The sequence below is a fragment of the Diplotaxodon limnothrissa genome, linkage group LG22 (genome assembly GCF_057381915.1).
Source record: "Diplotaxodon limnothrissa isolate DT_005_m linkage group LG22, D_limnothrissa_male_GT1.1, whole genome shotgun sequence".
NCBI classification, from domain to species: Eukaryota; Metazoa; Chordata; class Actinopteri; order Cichliformes; family Cichlidae; genus Diplotaxodon; species Diplotaxodon limnothrissa.
Window position 1 is genome coordinate 3,517,261 of NC_140616.1, and position 24,017 is coordinate 3,541,277.

At 41.1% G+C, this 24,017-nt stretch overlaps 1 protein-coding gene across 1 annotated transcript in view; it reads left to right on the forward strand.

Annotated features, from left to right (window-relative positions):
• LOC146609202 (uncharacterized) overlaps positions 1-24,017 on the forward strand; it is a 70,464-nt gene that overhangs the window by 16,973 nt on the left and 29,474 nt on the right. Inside the window, exon 2 of the mRNA XM_085346600.1 lies at positions 15,995-16,032. Coding sequence (XP_085202726.1) covers positions 15,995-16,032 — 38 coding nt within the window. The remainder of the gene's footprint in view (positions 1-15,994; positions 16,033-24,017) is intronic.

Genomic DNA, 24,017 nt, shown 5'->3' on the forward strand with positions numbered 1-24,017 from the left:
TCAATAGTTTTGCACTCTGGAAGAAAATGAACAAGAAATAAACAAAAACTAACCAAATCTTTAGATTTTTAGGACTCATTTTGGCAACATAGATACAGTAGCACTGTTATTAATGTGATTTATTGTCTGTTCATGCAGTAAAAACGATGGATGTAGTTTCCAGGTCAGAAAAGGAAGCCAATGTGGAAATACCTTAAACCTAAATTCTTTTAAAGCCCAGCAGGGGGCGCCTCCTGTGACCGCTACTTCCACTCCTGTAGACGTCTACGGGGAAAACATAGACTTTCCTGATGAGCGCATTTATTTAGGTTGATAGTGAATAACATTAGGTACATTTTGTAGATTTTATTTATCCATGATACACTCTCGGCTAAGAACGTGTGATTGGAAAGCTGTTAATAAGCATGTATCCCACGTGTTACTCGTCACATCTAGTTTAATAAAAAGAGAGAAGGTAATGGTGAGAATTATCAAGGCTTCATAACTTCACTAACCAATGGGTGACATCACAGTGACTATGTCCGTCCTGTACCATCTGTGGATAACACACCTGCATCTGTTACCTGCACGCCCTTGTATCATGGATGACCTTCTAGGTTATTATATTTTATCACCAGCTTTAAATAAAGATGAGATGTTTATGTATTTTTTCCAAGCGCTTGCATGGAGAAAATGTAAATAAAAAAAAAGACCACAAAAAATATTTGTCAAATGTTTAAATCAGATATCGACGAAATAATTTTAGTACTAAATGAAATGGAATGTTTTTTTGTCAGTCATAAATACATGAAACAAGTACAACTAATGCGTTTTAAATGTACAGAAAATAACCACTGGCTGTTTTTAATACACGACGTTATATTTACTACATGTAAGGTGAGGTTTGTGAGGTTTGTCCTTATGAGAGGCATCATGGAAACCTCCAGGTCCTCTGGGAATTTGGGGTGGCCCAGACGTCTAATAAAATACTAAACATGCACGCACGCACACACGGAGTCAGACAGAAGAATGAACGGATGGATGGATGAAGGTATTACCCCGACCGACGAGCTGTAGTGAGCAGGACTCCCTCAGTGTTTGGTGTCGGCTCAGAGCGTCCGCCACTGAAGCGGAGGTGAGTCAGACTCCAGACTTCACTTCGGATCATTGTCACAGTCCGTGTGTCACCTCACACACACACACACACACACACACACACACACACACACACACACACACACACACACACACACACAATACCCAGAGCGATAGCAGGAGACAGGCGATGGTCTGCCAGAGAGAGCTGTCAGGACCTATTGTTGCCCGGTCTCACAATACCTACCTTCCTTAGACAGATTGTGTATGTGTGTGTGCTAGAGTCTGTGCTTGTGTGTATTTGTGTTCAAGTGTAGTGTCCTCTTTTCTGCCCGGTTGGTCACCTTCACATTACTCTTACCTTTTTGTTCCCTTTCTGCCTTCTCTCCCACCCCTGACTTCCTGGTGACACTTAAGCCTGACCTTCCCTTGTTCTTCCTCCTTTTCTTTCTATTTTCCATAAATTACAGCGATTCCTTCTCTTTACTCTCTCTCATTCCACTTTAGGGATATTAGACCGATAGCTTCTGTGATTACATCAAGATTCAATGTTGCCTTTATTGTTCCAAGAGCACATTTCAGATTTCACACTTGCCAAGCCTTGCTTCCCTCCTTTCTTGCTTTCTATACTTAGATATGTAAAAACTCAATTCTATATTGGCTATTTGGGTACTTACTAGCACCATGGGCTAACTCTCATGTCACGCGGTATGCTGTCACAGTGATTTTAATCGTCTTGTGCTTGTTTGTTTTCACTGGGCCTGAAGCACTGCTGCTGTACAGATTGAGAAGAATGCTGAACTGCTTTTAGTCTTAAAAGTCAGTATGTTGGCATTCCTACAGTCAATGTTAACCTAAGACGACATTAGATACAAGACAATATATTCTTCCCATCTCCCATGGGTATCAGTCAGAGTGGAGGCAATGTCAGACTGAGGAAGGAAACTCTGTGTATGAGTTGAAAACTTTGCCTAATATCAGGCTCAAGGGGCATCCTCAGGAGGAGACTGCGAGACTAGAAAACATCATGAAGTGAATGGATACCAAATTAAATTTATCTGACCTTTGTGACAAGTTATTAGAGAGACGGCTAACGGGCATGAAGAAAATCCTTGACATAACACAGAAATAAATACATCAGAGAGTTCATCCACACAACCAAGTGTCCTCTAATGGCCAGTTGGAAGCTACAAGGTTAAACCTGTTAAGTGACCTGTTTTATGTGTGGGTGATGCCGTGTGTGCATCCAAGTTCAAAAACATTTCTATGTGCAGGTAAGAAACACACACACAGTAAAGCTGCTGTGCTTCACCTGTTAAGTGACAAGCGTGTGTAAGCTGAGGTGATAGGCTTATAAAATGCACCCTCCATGGTTTGTTGGTCTAATTAAAGAGTCATTTATATCATAAACTTTTGCAAAGTGTTGGCCTTTTAGAGACTATTGAGAAAATCCTCCGTTAAGTGATCTTTGTGTTTATTGTAACGTCTCCCGGGCTGTGCCGTGAAGTCCTACATCAGCCCTCCCTGCTCCCACGCTTTCCTCTCCCACCTGTGTCCCTGTGGTGCAATTTAGCTTCATTAGTCCTCATGGAGCAGTTAAACCACTTTGTAGCATAAATCCACCCCTTCACTCTCTTCATCTTCTCCTAGCTCGGTGGTTTTTCACCATCTCAGTTTTTTTCTTCTTTTAAATGGTGACGTTAAAGCTGCACTCATTGATTTTTATACACAAAGACAACCCTAAAGGACAGCAAGAACAGTATACAGTGTTTTTTCTCTAACTGATACTGGAAAAACAGAAACAATGCTGAGTTTAGTTCCATATCTTTGCTTTTAGGGGCTCTTTATAGCAAAGACTGGGCAACAGAATATGTTATGTACTACATCACATTTCAGTGGGGTATGTCAGAAGTGTGGGCTCATCTGGGATTTGAACCCAGGACCTCTCGAACCCTAGGTTTAAAAACACTCCTAGACCAACAAGCCCATGTGCCCACAGGGGTTCTTGGTGTCTGTTCACAGTTATGTTCTATGAAGTTGCTGTTTGAGCACCATGATGCTTCCAGAGTAGCAAAACGGTTAATGGAAAACCATCAGTCTAAGAGTCTGTGTTGTTTCCAGCCTTGAGACTAAGTACCTTTGTGCTATCAAAAGAAAACCGAGTGATATTGAATGACTTTGTCATTTGTACTCTAGACAGGAAACATAAATCTCAGCGTTTGCAGATGAAACTACTGAGGTTGTAAGTTGTCACGCACAGTAAAGAGGTGAAATAGGTTGCGTTGCTTTAGTTTTGGTTGTCTGCTGTTGTTGGTTACGTGTTGATCAATAATGATGGACATATTCTGGTTCACTGCTGAGCAGAAAACACACTGACACTCAAAGATGTGCCATCAATGTTCAAATGTGCCAACACACACACTGTATTAGGACATGACATTGATGTATGTCCCAATCAAGCAGCATGCTGTTTGAATGGTACTGAAAGTTCTTTGGAGCAGAAAGAGATTGAGTGCTCAAATCATCCATAGCACAAAGTCTTCAAACTCCCCCTTTCTGACGTAACACACTGTTTTTGTTCTGACAGTAACGTTAATAAATCTGATTTCTTTCTCTGTTCTTGTGTTCAGGATTGCATAGAGGGGGGATTCAGCAGCCTATGTGCTAAAGCTAGATCACTGGTGCCTTTGACACAGAGATCGAACATCTCTTTATTTGGTTCTCCACTCTTTGTTTACACTGACCATAATCCTTTTGTGTTTCACTGTTGCACATAACAGAAATCAGAGGTTATTGTGGAGGGCTAACATTATCTTGCACATCATCCATCATCACAAAAAGGTCAGAGAAGCCTTGTGCCAACTAGATGTGACACCACTAAGAAATCTTTGTTCCTCAATCTATTGTTGAGCTATGTTTATGGTGAGGCAGGACTCATTATTGTGCTGAAAGAGGGCACTGGCATCATATTATTGGAACGAAAGGGTCTATGTGGGCTGCACCAATGTTTAGATAGCTGGCAGATGTCAAAGAAAGCTTGGACCCAGTGTTTTCCAGCAGACCATTACCTGTGGTGATGCCTTTCCTGGCTTCTCTTCTCTTCCAAAGGCAACTGATGCACACTCACGTGGCCTTCCATGTGATATAAAAGAAAAACCTGATGGTCATGTGTTCACTGCAGATGCTTTCTGGCCATGCATTGGGGATTCATTACCATGTTTGCTCCCCTTTCGCATAAGTGAGCCTTGAGTGGCCGTGACCACCATGAGCACCACTTTCACTTTTGTGGCTTCCTTAGTCTTGTTTTAGTGAGTACTAACCAATTCATAGTATAAATGCACTTGCTTAGTTCTCTAGTCCACAGCCAGTTACCTGCTTCCAGTACTTCAACTTCAAGGACCGCCTGTTTACTTGCTACTCAATATACAATATCCTGCTTTAGACATTTAGCAGGTGTCTTTGCAATGAATCACCTGCAAGTGGTTTCATTGGCACGTGTAGTTATTTGTTGGCATGTTCTTGGCATAATAGTCTCACATGGAGATATGTTATAGTTTGTTTTCTGCAGAGAAATTAAAGACAATTTGAACGTTTGCATTTAAATCCCAGTTTTCTTTGAATTGTACCTGCAGCGAGCGGCGCCGGGGTTTCCCGATCAGCTGTCTCTCCTCTTCAGTTATTTACTGCTGATTTATTGGGTATATTTCTGGATAAAAATCTGTTCTGCTGCAGCTTTGAAGACTAATTAAATAAAATGGCCTAAATATCTCTCTGCCTCCCTCTTTCATATGAGCATATTTCATTAGTTTAAAAGTAAAAAAAAAAGAACAGAAATGTGCTGCCAAGACTGCAGCAGATTGACTGAAGTAAAAACTGTTCTTGGCTAAATGAAGCGTGCAGCTGCAGTAGAGCTTTTGGCAGACGGCACTTCTCTGTCATCCACTGACGTCTCCGATTCATTTCCTTGAGACCTGCTTTGTTGCCAAACAGATTAGGCACAGCAGCATCAACATCTACACCGATGCCTTTGTAATCTTCAGACTACAGAAGAATAGCCTGAGGAACAAGCAGCAGGAGCTTTGTAAGGACTTCAAGATTCAGTATAAATGAACAAACAACAAACAAAAAGAGCTGCTTTGCAGGGCAGGAAATATAAGCTGTAAATGGATTGTTTTTATTCATCTGTGAATCGTTTGTTTAAAAATAACAATCTTTTAAAAGTTCAGTTTAATTGTTTTCTTCTCATCTACACGCTTATTTACTCCCCTGCTATTTGTGTGACTTGTAACAAATGCAAACGAATGAATATTGTTTTCCAATCCTAATTATCCACTGCTGATTATTTCCTAATTAAAACAAAACTGATTATCACAGTTAACAAAAACATGGCCTTTCTAGATATGAAGAACAGCAGCTATGGGGGTTCATCAATGGTGGTAGCTGCTGTAACACAAATCTATGAACGACACCGAAGGTCATGAAGAAGAAGGCGGCTCGTTTTGTATCTGATGGTCATTTGCTTTTGTTCGACTCCGCTGCAGAGTTTGGGTACGTGCACAAACAGAAACAACCTTTTCCTCAAAGGTCAGTAGCCTCACACATACTGTACCAAACCTCAGAGGCGCCGGGCTGCATGTTTCACAGGCTAACAAGCAAACATCACGCTGCAGCTCCACACTGTGTAATTCATAATCAGACTCGGAGTCAGGTTAATTACCAAGTACAATGCTCGGCAAAAGATTTAGCATCCATTGCCTCGCTGTTTTAGTAAAACCAGTTACATAATTACACAAATGGATTCAACGCCTGTTTGTTGGGTGGATCTACTGCAGCACAGCGGTTAAGATTTCGAGTTTGAGCAGAATAAATTAGAATTTGGGAGCCTGATTATACGTCAGAGAGTCAACAGAAAATGAATCTGCAGTTTGATCATTCTGATGACCGGTAACAGTTTTGTAAACACTGCTTAAATTCAGCATTTCAACTCTGTGTTGCGTTTGTAAACTGAAAGTTCAGCGGCTATGCTTCACTTGTGTCTGATATTTTAAGAGATCAGCTGAGTAATAGAGAAAATAAACAGCAGATTAACCAACGGCAGAAATAATCATTAGCCGCGTCACAATAAGTTTTACATAAATGATGACAATGGGCACATGTATCAACGTCAGAGGTGCTGTTTGTTGAAACATTTTTAAAATCCATGACATCAGGAAGTGTCAGTGAGAATAATCTAATATACAGAAGAAACCTGGTAGCAGCTATTTATAAATATGAAAAAGCTGCAACAAATACAGCTTAACATGCAGAATATACAGCATGACATACGAATACCAGCTTTTCAGTAAAATAACATGCCGGCTTCATCATTTTCTTTCAGTCGATACAACCGTGCTGATGTCTGGATCGTTCTGCAGAGTGTCTAAGCCACGTCGCTGGTAATTCTGTAGCTTAGACAGAGAAGGGTTTATAGATTCAAATATGCCAGCACTTTTTCTCGCAAGTGATGGCAAACCCACCAAATCCTTTGTAATGACATGTAGAGATGCTTACAGCTTTATACTGTTGTTATGGCGAAGAAAACAGGGTCCTGAGATAAATGACTCTTTAGTTTGCCTCTTAGTCACCAAGTAGATGATGGAAATGGGCAGGAGCAGGAAAACAATGAGCTAAAGTGGCTTTTTGTTGTCTGAGTTTCATCTAGCGTTAATATCAGTCTGGTCTCATTCAAATGTTGTGCGTTCTTGGTGGGATTTCACATCAGCACCTGCATTTATACAAGTAGTGGTCGTATTTAGAGTTGGTTAAAGTCACCTTTGATGGAGAGAGACTGCATAGCATTTCTTCTGCTTTAGTTATCCTATAGATTCAGATACATGAGGTGTTTCACAGAAAGGAGAACCAGTGTTTGTAATGATGATGTTTCACTTCAAAGTTTGTTTGCGATCTAAATAAAACAGCTACAGCAGCTCCAACTCGTTCTTTCTCTGATTGCCACACTGCCTTGTTCTCTCTCTGTGTTCAGAAATCGATTTCTCAGTGCCCGCTAACATCAGACCCAGAACAGCTGAGCGAGTGAGCAGCGCTGCGTGCTGCTGAAAGTTTTCTCCCCTTTAATTCAACATTTACTCTTCTAACTGTAATTTCACCACCATCATGGTTCACCCGCTAGATGCTGAATGAAATGCACCAGCTGTGTTATCATATTAGAATTATTTGCTGCTGATTAAACATTTTCAAGAGAAGATAGAATACCTGCTCCGTGCTACCGTCAGTCTGCAATATTTTTCCTGTTGCCATCTCAGTTTCTGGAGACAGAAGTGTCCACATTTGGCTAGACAAACGGAGAGCATAAGTCACTTATCAATCACAAGGTAGCCACTGCTGGTTATGCCCTGCTTTTTCATTTATTTTTCTCTGAATGGGTCCACAATTTATTAAAGAAACATCATGTTGTAATAAATCCGGCTTGAAACCAGTGACCTGGACCACAAACATGAGACAAACATTTGTTGACAGAATAAATCAAGTGAAAACAGGCTGTTTCCCCCGTGGACTTCTATACAATGTGTCTTCTTTTTAGAGTCACAGGTGTTGCCCCCTGCTGGCCGTTAAAGGAACCTGCAGGTTTAAACCACTTTCACTTCCCAGGCTATGAGGCTATGTTCACTCTCTTAAAACAGCACGTGCTTGTAAGGACACAGACCTTGTTTCTTAAAAATGATTCAGCACTACAGATGCTAAAAAAGAAGTTGAAGTGTTAATGGTCATTAAGTCATCTGACACTGACTGACACTAATGACTGCGATGTACGCTGCAGTCCCTCCTGGTATTGCAGGGAACTCTGGGTAAATGTCCATCAAATGGCACCAGAGTGATCACTGATGCCGCCAGCTGTTCCGACTTACACATATTAGTCCAAGCAGCTGTGATTATTTCACAGTATGCCAGTGTGGGCCTTGCATTATAGTGACGGCTTTGATTTATTCCACAGATTATCTCGCAGTCTCACTTTCATGAGTGCAGTTTTCTTTCTCACTGAAAATATAAATGTGTGCATTATTTCAATGATTGTATGTTACAGGGGATCTTTAATTTTGGTTATTTGGTATTAGATGAAAACTGCAGGTTCTCAGGTTTGTAAAGATGTGATGGTGTCAGTAACATTAACCTCCTTGGACCTGGCGTCCACATATGGGGACATCACATTTTGGGTTGTCTAGACCACAATACTAAATTTTGCTCTTTCAAATGAGCCATATTGCTCAAAGGGGCACAATTGTTGTTTCTCATTTTGTTTTTGTACTCAGGAAAAATGCTGCTGTGTTCAGACACCAAATAAACAGTTTTGCACATCATTACTCAATCGTGACTTTATAGTGTTCTGTCGACAGTATAAAGCCCAAATAGCAAAGAGAAATTAAAAATGCATGCCATGAAGGAGTTTGGTCTTAGGAGGTTAAATAACAGAGATTTCTTTGTGTTTTGCCACAACAACCACCTGCTGACATGACGTTTTCCCTGCTCTTCTTTCTTCCTTTCATTCCCATATTTTCCTCTGGCTCTTCTTCTGTTTACCTTTTGTCCATCTTCCCAGCAGCCCTGCTGCTGTCTCCCTACAGCCAAGCGGTAAAACATTAAATGGTTACAGCAGTCTAGTAGTTTATGTCCTTGGACACAACTAGACACGTTTTTTTTTTCTCCACACAACAGAAGCATCTCCCTGAACCTAACCTAAACTTTTCTGAATGATAATGAATAATCAAATGTATGTATAGTGTAAATATCTTGTCCCCTCAGGGACTGTGGTCTCTGAATGAGTGGACTGATTAATGTCACAGCCTCCAACTGTTTGCTTTGGATTTTTTCTGGCCTTAAAGAGAGAAAAAAAAACTTTACTTTGTAACCACAGACATGACCAATAACTAAGTATGAGACTGGACTACTTAAAATTCCTGTCCAGAAACACAACTTAATAGATTAAATGTCATGAATATTTCCATGAGTCTGTGTTATTACCCAACATACCTAAATACCCAATCCCCTGATGTCCTGAGCTCTCAACGTTTCCTCCTGTCAGACTCTCTGAGTCTTCAGCTTCCCTTTGTGCCTTTCTCCTCACTCTCTCCTTCCTCCACCACTTCTCCAGCAGGGATCTCCATCAGCTCCTGAGGTCTCTGCTGTGTGTGTGTGTAAATTTGTATGTGCCTGTGTGTGTGCGTGCGGTTGTGTTGTGTGGAGTAAATGGCCTCCAGGATCCCCAGGGCTGCATCTCAAATGTACTCACAGAGAAGCAGAGTCATGACTAAGACTGCATGCCTTTCATTAACAGAGAGAGAGAGAGAGAGCAAACGTGTCTAACAAAGTTGAAAAAGTCAATTTATTCCTCTGGTGGAAATGTGCCTAAGACTAAGAAATGTCTTTAAGGAACAAGTTTGCATTGTGTGGGTCAGAGTACATGTCAGAGTACATGCGTGGGTGTGGGTCAACTTGCTGCAAAGTCAGTGTTATTTTGTTTACATAAGAAAGATGTTTTAATAAAATCTGATCACATTAATTCTGTAAACAACACAGGACTTGGTGAGCTGATGTTTGATCAGCTACATTACAGTGTATTGTACCTACAGAGTATTTAGATAACTTACATTTTTTACAATATTAAATTTTCATCCTCTTCCAAGTTGAAACTGTGTGTGGAGCCCTTTTCTCAGTCTGCTCCATGCTGTCTGATTTCCCGCTAGTCTTGAGAGGTGATTATCTGGAATCCTACAGAGAATGAATGCGCGCAGCCTATTTAGCTCCGTTTACTGGTTTAGTGGATGTGCACCACATTTCAGTGAGCTTTGATGTTTGCACAATCACAGAGAATGAAACAGTGTGTGAATGCTGCATTAACAGCTTGATGTGTTTAAATCAGTGGTTCTAAACTTGGGCATCAGTAGCTGTGCATGGAGCCACTGCAGGTGAGGTGAAGTAATACTGAATCAACATGACTTCTCTTTGTTTAAGACACAAACCTTTAGTCTTCATCTTGTTTTATTAGTAATAATTTAGAACATTATCACATTTTTATCAGTAATTATTAGTAATGCTGTTGAATGGTGAATTGGAGAGCCTGGATTCTCACCCCATGGGACTGACTCTAGCTCTAGCTCCACACTTTATTAAGAGACATTTCTAAACAAATACAGCGGTCCCTCGTTTATCGCGGGAGTTACGTTCTAAAAATAACCCTCGATAGGTGAAATCCGCGAAGTAGCCAACTTTATTTTTTCCAATTATTATAGATGTTTTAAGGCTGTAAAACCCCTCACTACACACTTTATACACTTTTCTCAGACAGGCATGAACATTTTCACACTTTCCTCTCTTGTTTAAACTCTCAAAGTTCAAACCTTTGTAGAAAAATAAGTCCAGTATTACAGAATGAAACCAAAGATCAAACTCTGTTTTCAGGTCCAGAACATGGGAATAGAGCAGCTGTGAGGGAATTCAACATTAATGAATCAATACTATGGAAATAGAGGAAGCAAGAAGAATGAGTTGAGTAAAGTTTGACTTATATGACTGTTTTGTTCGCTTAATGCGCCTTATGGTCAGAAAAAAAACGTAACTTCTACCTTCCTTTAGCATGTCCAGAAGTCCAACTTTTTGTGCAACGGTTAACATCTTCCTCTGCCTTTTGGGCGCTATCGCAGGTCCCTTTGACGGTGCAAAACGTTTCGTCGACATTGTTGTTTCTTGGGGAGAAAACTTACAAACATACAGTGCAGCACTTCAGAGTCACACTGCGAGCGATTGAAGATTTATGTAAATTTGACAAGCTGAACGCATTCTGTACTGTACAGGAGACACAGCAAGGAGGAGATTGATTGACAGTGGTCTACAGCCAATCAGGATGCAGAACACAATGCGCTGTAAAAAACAAACAAAATAAAACTGCACACAGGAAGGCCGTGAAAGGTGAACCGCGTCATAGCGAGGGACCAATTAAAGTTAGTAGGGAAGGGTTAATGGGAAACACTAAATGGCCTGCAGGTGTTAATGTGAGTGTGAATGGTTGTCTGTGTCTACGTGTTAGCCCTGCGACAGACTGGTGACCTGTCCCCCTCCCGCCGCCACCGCCCTGAAAAGGATAAGTGGAAGAGAATGGATGGATAGTTTCTATGTGAGGGACAGATTGTTGTTCGCAGAGCAAACAACTTGCCAGTTACATGTGTTAAACCATATTCTGCTTTAACATCCTTCTGGGACTGATGGAGACCACAATTCACAAAATAAACATCATGCTTGATTCAGTAAGACATGAAACTAGAAACTGAGATCATAAAGTCATCAGGAAAGTGTTTGCTAAGATCCCAACAGAAAACAGAAACGGCGATCATTTTCCTATGGATGTCTGCGCAACTGGAAATCTTTCTGTAACCACAGGAGTCGCCCCCTGCTGTCCAGTACAATTAATGCAGTTTTTGGCACATCTACACTTCCATGAAACATCTGTGTTTTGGAATAAAAATAATTAGAAACACCTTTTTCCTCCAAGTGGAGCTTGGTGAGCACTAGGGTCTTTTGTAACTGAATCAATTGCTTTTATCACCTTCTTGTCCCTTGACATAAAGTGTAACATCTGTGTTGTCCACCCCTGAACAAGAGCAAAAAGCTACACCCTCCCTACACCTTTGGTCTTTGTTGGTACTCCTTGGAGAGACAACTTAGGTCTCCATTGAAGTTATGGAGGCTGAGGTATTTTTAGACACTGTCGTGCTTGGGACCAGTGAGGCGGGACCAGGGAGAGAGTTTAAAATCAATGCAGACAGCATCGGTGTGCATGTTGGGCCATATGTTCAGAATGCGATACATAAGAAATGTCGGCTCTTTGAGCAGCGTAGCCTGATAAGTGAGTCCAATCTGCCTTATTGATTACAGCCGTTAAATCCACTTCAACCAGCCTTTCGCAAGGAGACGAGAGAGAGGTGATGCGCTAAAGGAGGATTTTGAAGGTTTAGGCAATGAACTGTTCTAATGATGAGTGTACAACACCCAGGATTACTCCTCAGATTGATATTCAACAACTTAGGCAATTTTCTTCATAAGCACTCTCATCCTGACTTCTGCTAGCTGAAGTTGGACTAATTTCATAGCACTTGACTTGAAGTATTTTAGTCCTCCTGCAGCCCTTTGGATCAAACAGTGATTTTATCTCAGTTCTTTCTACCAAAAGATATTACAGATGTAGGTTATAATCTGTGTTAACAAGGGGGAGCCCCCTCCTTTCAGTGCCACTTAATTCTAATATCCTTCAATATCCCAGGCATCACTGACTCATACAGGTCACGCCCTCCTGCGCCAAGGCACGGCGTGGATAATTAATCTAATTTTAGCGCTGGCACTCAGTGATATACTGGACAGAGATTTGCTTCTCAATCATCTTAATGCTGCAATAAAAGATGGTGCTTCCAAGAAGGAAGAAAAGAAGACTTTTCCGTGCACTTCAGTTCCCTGCTTATGACTCATATCCTGTTTTTGTTTACATATTTAGGATGTGATGCTTGCTACGTGAAACATACTGCGACAAACTGACTCAGCGACTGCCACAGTGTTCACACAAGAAATAAGACCAAGGTCATTTATTAAGGTTAGCATAGCACATGTATGCACATCCCTTTCATAAAATATATGATTGTTTTATTTTTTATTAGCATGTTGGTTGCTGAATATATAATTAAATGTATGCACTTTTGTGCTTGAATATAAAATAAATAAATAAATGAGCTAAAAGCTTGATGCCAGCTGGTGCTGAGACAGAGAATGAGCTTAGAGACAAGCTTTTACGATCTTCAGGGCACAGGATGACCAGGTGAACCACATTAGCTGACAGCCCTCCCAAGGCTCCTGAATCATAACAGGAGCATCAAGGACAGCTTACTGGAAAGAGCCATTCATATTCCTGTTAACATGATTTAGAGCTCAAGAAGTCTCTGTTCAGCCCTCTGTGTCTGTAGCCCGGTTTTCACTCTTTTTTGTATCAATACAATCTGCTGAGAATGATTTGGTTTATTATATTGACCTGAAATACTGAACAGCTTTATGCTGTATTCAGGATCTAACTATTTAATTTTATTATCCAGTAACACTGGTTAACAAGCACTTTGCTCCTGGGATTCTTTCACCTGCACCTGGAACAAATTTTACTGACTCAAAATCTAAAAACCATTTTCATCTAGAACATCCTGTTTTGTTATTTATGAAGTATTGGACAGCTATTATAGCCTGACGGAAACGTGATGTGCTTCAGTTTTTAAGAAATACATTTAATTAACCAATAATTAAGGAAGGTGTCTTTCTTGGTCCTGAAATCTATGACCTGATGCTTGACAATGAACTCAAAAGGAGCTGAAGCCCACTGAACCAGCAGCTTGGAAGCATTCGTGCATGTTGTCTGGAATTTCCTTGGCAATTATAGAGTAGAGAACTGCGCCGTGTTTGCCACTGAAGATGCACTTATTCCATTCTTGTTTGACTTTTTTCCACCAAAATTTGGGCGATGTCAGGAATGCGAAAAGGTTTCATCAACATATAAAAGGTGATGGAAAACCGATATCAGGGAAAATGTAATCAAGCACGATGGCTGATGAGATGGATGAGCAGTACAAGCGTAACACAAGCGCCTCATTTTTTACCTGGTTTTCAGTAACATGCTTTAACATTTCTCTGGCATCGTTAATATACAGTGCAATGCATTAATAAACATTAATAAATTTGGTGGGAAAAGTCTAATTCAAGCACCAAATCTGAATAAAGTCATGCAGTTTAATGTAGTAAACACTCCTCGATTTACAGAAAAATAATTCATTACTGCAGAATGTTGACACTTGGTATAAATCTGCCATTGGATGCAAATTACTGTGGCATTTTCTACTGCCTGCTTACTGTAATCTCTGAGCTGGCACACTACATATACAACTTCAGGCACCTGCAGTACTGTGCAGAAGTCTTGAGCCATCCTTTCATCATATTTTGCTTCCAGTTAGTCTTTGAAGCCTCAGTCCAGTCCTCGGACTTGACCATTTTCAGAGAAATGCTTTCGTTTTTTTGTTAGGCCACTTGACACTGACCTATGAGTCATTTAAGCACACAAAAAGGAATCTATCTCAAGGCATACATCAGTGTTATGTCTACAGACTTCACAAAGGAGCAAAGAAGCAATTTAAAGTTTTAGCTTTTGGCATTTTGTTATGGCAGCCTGTTAAAACAGCACAATTTCTTCCCATTTCTTTAGTTAAATATATAAAAAATGCCAACGATAATACAGTTTGACAATCATAAAATGGTATGTTTGCACCAACAAGTTCATTCTCAGACAGCTGAAAACTTGGCATATCCTGGCATGGTGCGCAGTGTGTCGTTAAAACTATGTGGGTAAACTGGACAACTGGAGGAGGAATTGGCAGGTCTAAGAGAGAAAAAAAAAAAAAGGGGGGGGGGGGGGGGGGAGAAAAATACTTAGCACAGGATCTGAAAGAGGCACTTAGCTCTTCTACTGTTCACAGAAGTATGATCAGAAATGGTTACTGTCAAGATGTCATTCTTAAGGCTGGAGACCAGAGAGAAAAGGCCGAGGTAAACTACACAAGAACTGGGTGGAAAATCAGTGGCAGCAGGTTTTATAGAGTGATTGATCCAAATGTAAAAATTCTGATTCAATTTATTGTCATTGTGAATGACAGTAAAGCGCTATCAGATTTCTTTTCTCAGATTTCCACCATGCATTACAATCTGAAAAGCATCTGACTGGCAACAGCTTTATTTTTCAGCATGACGCTGATCCCAAACACACTGCCAGTGCATTAAAAAGCAGCCGACATCCAAAACACAGCTTTGGATGTCCTTCAAGAAGCCTGGAAAATGATTCCTGAAATGACAAGAAATCATATCTAAAAGATCTTGTCTTGATGCACGCTCAATCATCCAGGTAAGGAAATCCCAGAAAGTCGATTCTGTTCATCTGGACTTAATGTTTTCTTCCACTGAAAACGTTAAGTCCAGATGAACAGAAAAGAGTTCAGACTATTAATTTTCAAGCTCATAAAAAACTGTCCTTTTGCCTTATGCACTGTATTCCCGTGTATAATTGCACCTATTTCCCATTTTTATAGAAAAATTTAAGAATGAAGGGGTGGCTCAAGACTTTTGCACAGTACTCCGGGGTATTAATGCTGCTCTGGTGCACAGTACATCCAGTAATGTAGCAAAAATAATGCAGGGCAGCCTGTTGTGTCTCATCATTGTTTCGTTTGTTGCTAGCTCTCACACAGAGTGCTAGCATGAGCTGCTACACTGACAGATTCATTGGATAACTTAATTTAGCATTAAGGTCATGCTCAAGGTCATCAAGGAAAGCAAGACGAGTGGTGAGTCAGCTGTCATCACAGTCTCTCTACTCTGCTCCACCAGAGAACAGTGGTCCCTGTTTTCTATTTTATTAGCACTAAATTATTAACTTTACTGGCAATAATAAGCATCCACTGTTATCACCCTCAGATATTTCAGAGTCATCTCTGGCCTCTATGACTCACACTCGTTGTGCCCTCTGCGTGCCAAAGCTTGGCGTGGATAATTAATCTAATTTTAGCTCGGTGTGTTTGTGCTCGAGTGTGTGTGAGAGAGAAATACTGGACGCCGTTGTCATTCCTCCACAGCGAGCAGGCCGAAGGCGGCTTCAGTGTGACATACTGTTATCTGCTTCTCCCTCTTGCTGTCAGTGTTTCTCCCTCACTGTATCTTCCTGTCTCACCTTCTCCTATCACAGACAGCTTAAACCGATTCCTGTTTTCTGCATGTGGCATCATACCTGTAACTACTGAAGCACCTGATAATGAAATCTTAAATTCATCTCATTTTCTCTCCCTCTCTGCCTCTCCAGCAGCGGATGCCGTGCCGGTACGGAAAGATGGGGATCAGGTAAAGTGCTATTATCTCTTAAAAAAAAAAAAAAAATTAATGCCTGCACCATTTGCTGCACACCTCAATCTATTTTTCCATTTTGCTGAAAGCCTCTGTGACAGAATACAAAAGACACTCTGGTGCTGGCGTCCTCAGCTCTCCTGTTACATCTGAGCGCTCTCCAGCGTGAGAGTGGTAGCATGAGTGTTGATTTTTGGCCCCTCAAATATTATGGAGGTGAGAAAGAAGCGCTGTTACTCATCCAGAACTGTCTCCTGTTGTTACACAGTGTAGCCCTTAGAAATGTTAAAGACCCGCCCCCAAAGATACGTGGTGCTGCAAAAAAAATGTTTGCCCTCTTCCTGATTTCTTCATTTTTGGCATATGAGTCACACTTAAATGTTTCAGATCACACAACTTCTGATATTGGACAACAATAAGCTGGATAAATGAAAAAAATGCAGTTTTGCAAAGTTATCCAAACTTACCCCCGAAAACTAAAAACTGGTTGTTTCAACCTTGGCAGTACGGACTGCAGTGCAGTAACTGACAATGAGTCTTTCCCATCACTCAGGATGAATTCTGACACAGTTCTTTGTAGAATTGCTTTAATTGAGCCATACTGGAGTTTTAAAGCCTGTTTAAGGTCACGCCAAATCAGATTTAAGACCAGGCTTTGTCTAGGCCACTTGTTGGTGTGTTTTGCATCACTGTCCTGCTGTATAGCACGAGTGCCATCGAGCTTCAGGGCACAAACTCATGGCCAGACATTCTCCTTCAGATGTTTCTGTTAGAGAGCAAAATTAATGGTTCCATAAATTCATCCAGGTCCTGAAAGCCGTAAAGCAGCCCCAGACCATGACACTACCGCCTCCATGTTGTTATGTTCTTTTTATGAAATGCTGTGTTAATCCTACACCAGATGTAACAGGACTCAAACCTTCAGTCCACAGAAAAGTTTACCAGAACTCATGTTTTCCTTTTGGCCAGCTGTGGTTTTCTCCTCTGAACTCTCCCATGGACACTATTCATGCTCAGTCTATTTGTTACTATTGAATCATGAACTCTGACCTTAAATGAGTGAGACCTGCAGTTGTTTAGGTTTTGTTCTGGTTTCTTTTGTGACCCTCTTGGAGTAAATCTGCTTGGGAAGCCTGGAAAGGTTCACTGCTGTTCCAAGTTTTCTCCGTTTGTGGATAATGGTTCTTACTGTGGTTTGCTGAGTGGTAAAGCATTAAAAACGGCTTTGTAACCCATTTCAGGATGATATATGTCAGTTACTTAGTTTCTTTCGTGGATGTAACATGATGTGCTGCTTTTTGAGATAGTAAAGTTGGGATCATATTTTCTGAGACTTCTAGGGTGTGCTTGGGTCCCAGTGGTATAAATTTCATTAGAGAGTCAGCACCAGGGTCCGGATGGATGTCTGTATGCCTCCTGTTTTTTGTGATGAAGTCTCAACTATGCCTGCAGACATCAAATAAGTCAGGAATGGCTACTCGGCCGTTGGCCATTTCCAGCTGTTTGCATCCCCTGCAGAGTGTAATCTTTAGCCTACTTCACTTTGTGAGACAGGTTCTATTTATGTGATTTATTGATTAAACTGACAGTAATCAGGCCGGGGTGCACCTGGTGAAATTTAAGTCTTGTTTCTGAAAAATGTGGTTAATTGCAGTTAATTCAAGATATAACAACAGACAGCAATTACTTTCACATAGGACCTGGTAGATTTGGTAGCTTTTGCCCTAATAAATGAAATCATCATTTAAAAACTGCATTATATTTTTACTCTGGTTATCATAAAGTTGTTTGATGATCTGAAACATCTAAGTGTGAGAAATATGCAAACAAATAAGAAATTCAGAACGGGGCAAATACTTTCTTACAGCACTGTATTTGCAAGCCTGTGTGTGTGTGTGTGTGTGTGTGTGTGTGTGTGTGTGTGTGTGTGTGTGTGTGTGTGTGTGTGTGTGTGTGTGTGTGTGTGTATTGAGCGTAAAGTGTTCAGACAGTCTGTTTCAGTACATGGGAATTTACCTGAGTTAAAGGGAAAGCACTCCTTTTTGGGGCATCCTCCTCCCCCGCATTATCAAAAGTAAGAAAAGAGTTTGGTGGCACCACAGGGAGCTCTGTGAAGCCTGAATTATATCCTCAAATGTACCGAGTTGGTGCTGAAATGTGAAAATGAATCTGTAAGAAGTGAACCTACCCCAACTCTGAAGCCTCCATCGCAGCCTGAGCCCAGAGGCTCAAAGCTTGTTAGGTGATAATAATCGACCCCGTTTCCAGTCTGCTAGTTTGGATAAGACCCATCATCTCTACCTTCTACAGTGCTTTCTTTTTTTAACACAAGCACTCCAAAAACTATTGAGGTGTTGTTTTGGCCTCTCCAGCTTTTTATCTACACTGCTTATGTGTCGCTCGTCTTTAAGCTAAGTTTCTAAAAACTCAACAAGCATTTGGACCTGAAAATGATGCCAGACTCAGTGAGCAGATTAGGATAAAACACCCAAATCTGTGACTCCCAGTATATATACCACAAGACAAAATCAGAGCACTAAAGAAAGCTGAATAAAGCAAAAAACACTCTTTTATGTCCATAATCCTGTTTTGTGTATCGCTGTAAATAAGTGAATAAACATTTTAATTAAGAGCACAAGCCTTTTAATATGTCGGTCAGTGCATCTGGACACGATTCTTTCTAACAAACATGCAAGCCTGCCAAGGATTTCTTTCATGGCCAGACAGTGGGATGGTCTCATCTGGCTGAGTCAGTAATCTGCCCTCAATTCAACTGATTATTAATTTTACTGCTAAAAACCAGAGTCAAGGCAAAAACGCCCCAGTAGTGTGTCTGCTGTGTTGGTTTGGCACCATCACTGTGAGTCACAGACTTCAGAGAGTCACTGAAACATTAAAAAAGGTGGAGTGACCAAGTGGCTGAGGCACACGTGACATGTCATTTAAATTTCATAATTCATCTCAGTATTTTATTATTAATTGATCAGCTTTGCTGACCTATAAACTGGGTCTGAAACCTCCAGACAGCCGAGGCTTTTCTGGGTTTCATTTTCAGTCTGACTCTGCTGGTGCTCCACCTTCCTGCCTCAGACTGTAGTTCAGATTAATTAGTGCCTCTAAATTGGCAGAGGTGTGAATAGTTGTCTGTCTCCATGTGTCACTTGTGTGACGGCCTGGCAGCTTGGACGTGCCCCGTCTCTCACTCGGTGGTAGATGGGAAAGGCTCCAGCCACGTTGGATCAAAAGCAGGCGGAGATAGTGAGTGATGGATGGATGTCTGCTTAAGTTTGGCTTAAGGGAACTAAGAGCCATGAACAAAATCTCACCAGAAGATGAAGCTGAATGTCTCCACCTTACTCTTACACCTGTTCTACAGCAAACAAGCAACATATACCAACACTTCCTTTACTTTAGTGAATGAAAACATACTGTAATCATTGCATACAGTGTACTGCCAAACAGCCACAGGTGTGACCAAAACTAATGGGCTTCATTACAGTGTAGTGACCAAACGAGCCATCTGAACCTGAACCAGCAACGACTAGTGGACTGAGGATGTCCACTAGTCATTTAAAGACTGCAGCCTTTGCTGGTCGGTGCCAGCGATAGTACTCGTTAAATGTATTACTCATATTTTATTAATGTAAAATAGCAGTTATTGGGTGTTACACGGCCGCTGACCACTACCTGAGTCTGCATCCCTGACAGATGGCTCCACCCCGGGTAGTGTCACTCACTGTCTCCATTAACGAAAGTCATAAATGAGCAGAGGTGGGGAAAGAAAAAAAAAAAAAAAAAGAAAGAAAAAGAAAAGAAAACACACCACACTGAAAAAAAAAAAGGCTGCATGTCAAATATAACCAACGCTACATGTAACCAGGTTCTGTTTCTTCTGCATCAGGATGTATGATATGGAACAAACTGCTAAACTCTAGAAACTAATCTGACTCTCGGTGCACTGGTGACACTAAAAGCTGCATATTTCTGCGATGTTCAAAGCACGATTTGGTTAACGGAGAATGTGATTAACAGTTTCATATAGCCCCTAAAATACCCAATATTTGTTTGGACATTTTTTAACTTCATCGATTTAACATTTTTAAATGTCTTCTGAAGGTTTTTCTGTCTTTTAGACAAGTTGAGGAGTCTGTTTTCTGTTCCTTGTCTAAATGACAGGTCAATCAAACACAAGGGACACCCCAACATTTTGAGTCATCCCTAGTGTAGTCTTGAGGATTTAAAAAAGAATAATGGGATTGCTTATGTTTTAGAAGATGTAATCTCTCGTGGTAGAGGCTTCTTCAGTTCTAAAAACAAATGGTGGAGAGTCCTGGGTATTTTATTCCAAGTCGGGTTGTCTTTGTTTAAGGTGATCCTTAATGTCAATGACCCACTATTGATTCTGTGACTCATCACATGAGCTAAGGTGTGAAAAAGGTGTAGGTTTAGACCATCTCCAGGGGTGATGTCCACCCCATCGTGTGATGTGTTGAGGTCACCTGGGCAAAGTGTAAGTGGTGATTGAAGCACCTTGGAAGGGATTTCAAGACTGCATTGTCAGTGGCTTATAACAGATGTTGTAAGTCACTGCCTCTGTTCAATGATGCTCATTCACAGTGGACATAGATGTGTGAAAGAGGAGTAAAGGAGGTCATCTGTCTTCTCTGTCCAAAATGTGAACACTGACATCCTCAAAAGACTGTCCTTTGTCCTGTAAATGCAAGTGTTCTCCTTTCTAAGCTCTCAGGACTGACCCGGATGAGTGAGAAGCTACACAGACGTACGTCCCCAGTTTAAATGCTGTTTCAGAGACTTTGGAAAGCAGACAAAAGGAATATTAATTTCAACTCCTGCACGTGTCACAACATCATGAAAAAGGAAAAGGGATGCTCTGTTGGGAGAAAATGGTGGTGTCACAGCCTGCAGGAGCTACTATTAGTCAAACCTGTGTGTACTCCTGTGTGTACGCCGGCACTCTCTGACTGTCTGTGTGTGACCGGGTGTGAAGGTGTGCCAGTGTTGATAGTCTCTTACCAAGGCCACAGAGCTGCTGTCCCCTGGGTTCAGGCTATTACTGAGCCATGTATCACTTCTCAGCTGTGGACCCTGGAGAGATGGAGAGGAGCAGAAAGAGTAAGAAAGGGAGACAAAACAGAGACGTCCGTCCTTTTTGTTGTTCCATCAGTGATTGATGCTTTATGTATGTGCTGCTGTCACTTTGTCTTTTAAGTGCTGTTATAGTAATAGTCAGTCCAGGTAACTTTTCTAACCCTTAAAGCCTGTTCCCTGTTGCTTTCTCCCTGTTTGAAGTGATGTACACTTACAGAAGCTTTGAGCTTTTACAACAAAACATTCCCAGCATTTTCAGACTTGTATAACTGAACAGTCATGGATACGATCAGCATTCTGGTATGAAACTGTCACGGGACAGTGTAGCAGGCAGGAAGTGGACCCAAATGCAGGAATCGTGACAAACGTGAACTCAAAGCACAGCTTCATTGGCTGGGAAATGGCAGATTTATTTAACTAGAGCATGAGGGGGGACTGCAACTAGAAAGTGAAGAAAACTAGAGGCTTAAGTACACACATGAGATAATCAGGGAGTTGGAACACACCAGGGAACACAGGTGAACTAAATCTGATTAACAGGACAGACTACTAACAAAATAAAACAAGATGTAACGCACACTGAGACTCAGACACGTGGACTTGACTGTCACAGCCGGGTTGGTTGGTGTGTTTGAGGAGCGTACCCAAAAGCAGAAACCAGAAAGACGTAGAAACAAAATGACAATGGTGAAAACTAAATTATAACCTGAACTGGGAAAGCTAAATCTAGACATGGAAAACTCTACATACAAACATAAACCACGAACCTGCGAAAACCAAGGCTTCAGATGAGCTAAACAGATGACCTGACAATGAACAGAGCGAGACAGAGGACTTAAATACACAAAAGGATAATGAGGGAAGTGGAAACACCTGGGGAAACACAGCTGACACAAATGAACATGATGCCACAGCGGGACTCTTCAAAATAAAACAGGAAACATAATGGGACATGACAACAAGAGCTTGACAACATAGAACACACAGACATGAGACACGTGACAAACTGGGGAGACGCGAAACATGAGGAGAGACACATGAGAACAGATAAGGGAGACGAAAGCACGGGCAAAACTGAAAGTTAAACATAGAGGACAAAACAGATAAAAACTCAAAACTAAATGGACCTTGATGATAACATAGATTATACTAAACCTTAATTAAAAGTAACATAAGAACTTAACATATTCAAATATAACCTAAGAAATCAAAAATACAAAATAAGCTCAAAATGCTGGGTCGCAGACCGAGCACCCTGACACTTGACTAAACAGACAGACTGATGAAACACTGAGATGGACATGGGACCAGGACTGCAGATGTATTAACTAGACAAGACGGGGAACACAGACGGTCACGGTGACAGAACACAGAGAGACCAGACAGACACGGGGGCACGACTGTGGAGACTGGAGGTGAACAAACACAGAGACGAGACGGAGACGGACTGGACAGGAAAGAGGAGCTAAAATAAAACAAGAAATCAGAAGCTGCATGTAAAACAAACTCAGAGCCACTAGAACATAACATATTCAGTAACATGAACATAGATGTTCACATAACTTTATGATAAATCCATTAAATAGATGCCACACTCAGTTTACTCCACATTTCTTGTCTTTTTTTTATCCTGACATATCAGTGAAATTTATTTCTTTTAAAAAGTGAGAATTAAAGAGCAGTTAACATGGCAGGAGAAGGTTAAATCTCCACAAAGCTTGCAGAAGTCTGTATCTGTGTGCATCACATAGCCACTGGTGTAAAAGGAAATTTCAATAAAGCAAGCTACATTAACCTGCTCCCTTTTTCACCATGGGTCACCACAGCATGGAGCTGTTTTATAAACCAGATGCTCTTCCTGAAAAACGCCACAAAAGACTTGTGTCGCCTTCTGGGATTGAACCAGAGATCTTTTACATACTAGGTGAATGTGTAAACCATAAACTACTGAGCCACTATTAAAGGAAACTTACACAATGGACATTTACATAAAAATTCAAAGTAGTTTCCCAAATTGCTTAAAATAACTTTGCTTGTTGTTTTAAAAAAAAAAAAAAAAAAAACATTATTTCCTGTTGCTGTCAACAGAACATCAAGAACGAGCACAAAAACACTGGTTTTATGCAGGAATACATCAGACCAGCCAACAACATGGCTGTGATAGAAATGCATCCTGCAAGCCTGTTACATCAGCGTGTATAAATGCATGGGTTGCACCCGCCTGCCACCGTGAGAAGCACCTGGAACATTGGCATTGCAAGGCATAGTTGTTATTCAGCGGTCACGGCATCAGAAACAGAATTCAGTTTTGATCAAGTGCTGTTTGCATTGAGCTCTGATCCCGCAGCAGCCTTTGAGTTGTTTACCTCCATAAACACGACTCCTCTGTGTAATTTATTGGCCTGCACAGAGGCCAGCAGGTGGAGAGAGATGAGGAGCTCGGAGAGATGATTCAGACTCAGAAACAGGGAGTTCTTGACCAAGTGCGACAAACCAAACGCTACAGACTGACAGACAGAATAAATCCTATTCAACTAGATTCAAATGCAAGTAAAACAGAAGAATTCAGGCCGTGAAGATCGAAACATCGACAATGATCTCATGGCTTGATCTAAATAGAAATTTGGAAGTTAACAGAATGTTCTCATTGCTTTATTTTCTGCCTCCTAGTCTCCTCTGTCCTCCTCCCTTCTGCTTCTGATCAAAAATAATCTCAGTACATCTTGAACTTGTCTACATAAATGGCCTGTATTTATATAGCGCTTTACTAGTCCCTAAGGACCCCAAAGCGCTTTACATATCCAGTCATCCACCCATTCACACACACATTCACACACTGGTGATGGCAAGCTACATTGTAGCCACAGCCACCC